A 3,390-nucleotide genomic window follows, 5' to 3' on the forward strand; every position below is an offset into this window, starting at 1 on the left:
GGTGGTGGTTCTGTGTGGCCCTAACGACGCCCCTGTGGGTGGTGGTTCTGACTCACCGTATCGGGCCCAGATCCGGGCCTGGACTCCAGAACATTCTCTGATCAGGATCGGGAAGTCTGGGTTGGACTTCTTCAGACTCACGTAGTGCTGCTCCACGAAGTCCCTGCAGAACACAGACACAGTCAGAACCAGAACCTTTTTTGGGCCAGCGCCCCCCTACCCATTATCCAGGTCCCTTACCGCCCCCCATCAAAACAGATGTTTGCTATTTGCCCTGAATATTGTTGATTTTTTGTGTTACTATTGTAACAAAAAGCCTTGTGAAAAGTAATTATATTTAACTAATGTTCCTCCCAGAAACTGTGTCTGAAGCCAGATACTGGTTTCTTGGACGGGGCACTTAATAAGTATGGGGTCCCCCCCCATTAAACACTTAATTTCCTGCATTCTGGTGAAAATTTCTCCTCCAATTTCTGCACCACTTTATGGAGGAAATGTCTAAAAATTCTTATTTAATATCATCCCTGCTGAGTCAACACACATGATTAAGTCTCACCACCTATTTAAATGTGTTTGTGGCCCCTTTTCATCTCAGTAATAAATGAATCTGTTTTATTTCAGTTATTGACTGGACTTTATTAGCTCATCTGTTAATAACTTTTTATAACTCAGTGTCTCCCGCAGAATGACTGTATTCTAACATTAACTTAGCTCTCCTTATTAGCTGGGCTCCTTACATGCTCGCTAATAACTTTTAATAGCTGGGTCTCCGACATCGACGGCGTTGTGTCGGACAGATTTGTGTTAACGAGGGAGAGAGAGCGAGAGATCGAGGGACGGACGAGAGAGACGAGCGAGAGGATGTGCTGCGTGAATACGAGCTGCCTGCAGCTCAAATACGATTTTAAATAGGCCTAGTAAAAAAAATGGAAGATCAATGTGTGGCGGTCAGCGTTGATATTGTGGCAGGGCGCCACAAATAAATGAACGTACGGGAAACACTGTAACTTATCTGCTCATGTTCAAACCTTTCTGCACATTCAGAATCTCTCCCACATATCTGAGTTCTCTGACATCGCAATGGGAGACTAACGTCTTTAGCCTATTTAAAGAGAATTCAGAATATTTTACTACACGCCCTGTACTGCATTATGTTACTGATTCGCTGGAAGTTTCCCCACGACGTCTAACAGACAAACCCGAATGAGACGAGGAGGCGCTCACGCCGGGGGAAACGAAACTAACCGACACCTGTGATCAGACAGAAACGAATAATTCAGCACCTCTGATAAAGCGCCGCTTACAATCCCCAACAGAGCAACTCGCTGGTGTCGCAGCCAAGTTTCTTTCAGGGTGAGTCCGACAGCAGAATATCTCTCTTGTAAATGTGGAACCACTGAGATAACCAGACGTTCACGGTGTGTTCCTCAGAGAAATAAACACTTTTCCACCAAGAAAGAGAGTTTACACAGTAAACTTTACAGATGATCCTCTGATCCCCGTGAAGGCGGAGCTGCACCTCAAGCAGCCGACAGAGGAAAACTACACGTCTCGTCCAGTCGCAGTGGACTAAACTGGCAGGTTTAATGCTGCAGACCAGTGTGGTCTTTGGTGTAAACTCGCCCCCCAAAAGCAGCTCAGCGCCCCCTTTCCAAAATACCGCTTCCAGCGCCGCCCGTGGTCCTCGGAACGCCCCGTTGAGAAGCACTAGTCTAAACCCTGGTGGTTTCCTTCCTGTTAGACTGAATAGATTTGGGGCGTTTGACGGCGTCTTCTTGAGCCTCGGTCAAACACTGATGAACATTTCCCGACTGATTACAGAGCAAACTAACGGATTAATCTGGACAGATTAAAGGTCGCCGCTCTGCAGTAAAGACTCGACCGCCGGTGAAACGGCGCTGCAGCTCCACGCTGTGGAACCTCAGACTCTCCCCGGGCCCTCGTCCTCACTCCAGCTAAGACGTGAGGAAAGGAAGCGAGTGAAGGAAGCGAGGAGACACGTCAGCATAATGAAAACGCACCCCGAGAGACTCCACCCGGGGCGCGTGGGGCTGGGCAATAAAACAATGATCACTGTCACGATATAATTTCCTCAAACGTTTGATTTAACTCATTTAACTTTTCTACTGAGATATTTATTTTCTCAAAGAAACAGATTAACTTCACAGATTTGATCCGTTCTGAATGTTCTGTTCTGTTCCTCGGTTCTGCATCAAGACTTCGCTCTGAGCAGAAATCCGCCTTTAAACCTGAAGGAGATGAAGATCTGACTTTCATCCTGATGGTTAAAGATGAGACGTGTTCTCCTGGTAACAGTTTGTTCTCGCTCGGCCTGCGATGTCTGAGGTTTAATGAAATAAACAAGTGGAATCTGTTGTTTACAGCTAACTTCATTATTTCATTATGTATTAAAACATTAAAAAGTATTAAATAGTTTCTTTTTCTGTCCCTCTAATAATAATTTCAGCTTTTATCAGGATATAAAATAGAAATCTATAATACGGCTACATCATGAAAATGTTTTATTATTAATGTTAATTTAATGAAGTTATTAATGAGCTGCTAGCTGCTCTCAGGTCACTCAGGCGTTAGCATCAGCTAGCTGCTAGCTGCTAGCTGCTCTCAGGTCACTCAGGCGTTAGCATCAGCTAGCTGCTAGCTGCTAGCTGCTCTCAGGTCATTCAGGCGTTAGCATCAGCTAGCTGCTAGCTGCTAGCTGCTCTCAGGTCACTCAGGCGTTAGCATCAGCTAGCTGCTAGCTGTGTTTAGGTCACTGATGCTAAGCTAACAGGCAGCAGAACCGATCAGGTTCTTGATACCTCGGTGTATAAAGTACGGAGCTCACCTTGCCCCCTTGCTGGCCCCGGAGGTCTGGCAGAGGTGGACGCGGATCTCTCGGATGTTTTTGCCCAAAGAGGAGCCGATGGTTCTCACCGCGGCCGCCATCTTAGCTTCCTGTGAAGGACGGGGGACAGGGTTCTTGCGGCCCGGGGTTTATCCTGCCAGGCAGAGAGAGGGTGTGTTCAGCCCGGAATCTGTCCTCACAGGTGTCGAGTCTCCTGCGCAGGCTGCTGTAGAATCCTTGTTTTCTACAGTCTGTGGTATAAATACTTCAAGCCCAACAGTTCCCACCAAGAGCAGCACTAGGAGACAGAGGCAAGGAAAAACTTCCTTTAAGAGGCAGAAACCTCGAGCAGAACCATGACTCAGGGTGGGCGGCCATCTGCCTCGACCGGTTGGGGTGAGAGTTTGAGAGAGAGAGAGGGAGAGAGAGAGATGTAAGGAGAGAGAGAGAGGGAGAGGGAGAGATGTAAGGAGAGAGAGAGGGAGAGAGAGGGAGAGGGAGAGGGAGAGATGTAAGGAGAGAGAGAGAGAGAGAGGGAGAGATGT

General features: G+C 47.4%; 1 protein-coding gene across 2 annotated transcripts in view; it reads right to left on the bottom strand.

Annotated features, from left to right (window-relative positions):
• The window catches only part of ndufa2 (NADH:ubiquinone oxidoreductase subunit A2), a 6,312-nt gene that overhangs the window by 2,256 nt on the left and 666 nt on the right, over positions 1-3,390 (bottom strand). Inside the window, exons 1-2 of one of the 2 annotated variants that reach the window (XM_046041117.1) lie at positions 2,846-3,151; positions 57-163 (exon numbers count right to left, since the gene is read on the bottom strand). In XM_046041117.1, coding sequence (XP_045897073.1) covers positions 57-163; positions 2,846-2,946 — 208 coding nt within the window. In that variant the 5' untranslated portion in view covers positions 2,947-3,151. Of the gene's footprint in view, positions 1-56; positions 164-2,845; positions 3,152-3,390 lie in introns of those variants that run through there. The other variant, XM_046041118.1, reaches the window with a different exon arrangement.

The sequence above is a fragment of the Micropterus dolomieu genome, linkage group LG23 (assembly GCF_021292245.1).
Source record: "Micropterus dolomieu isolate WLL.071019.BEF.003 ecotype Adirondacks linkage group LG23, ASM2129224v1, whole genome shotgun sequence".
In the NCBI taxonomy this organism is placed as follows: domain Eukaryota; kingdom Metazoa; phylum Chordata; class Actinopteri; order Centrarchiformes; family Centrarchidae; genus Micropterus; species Micropterus dolomieu.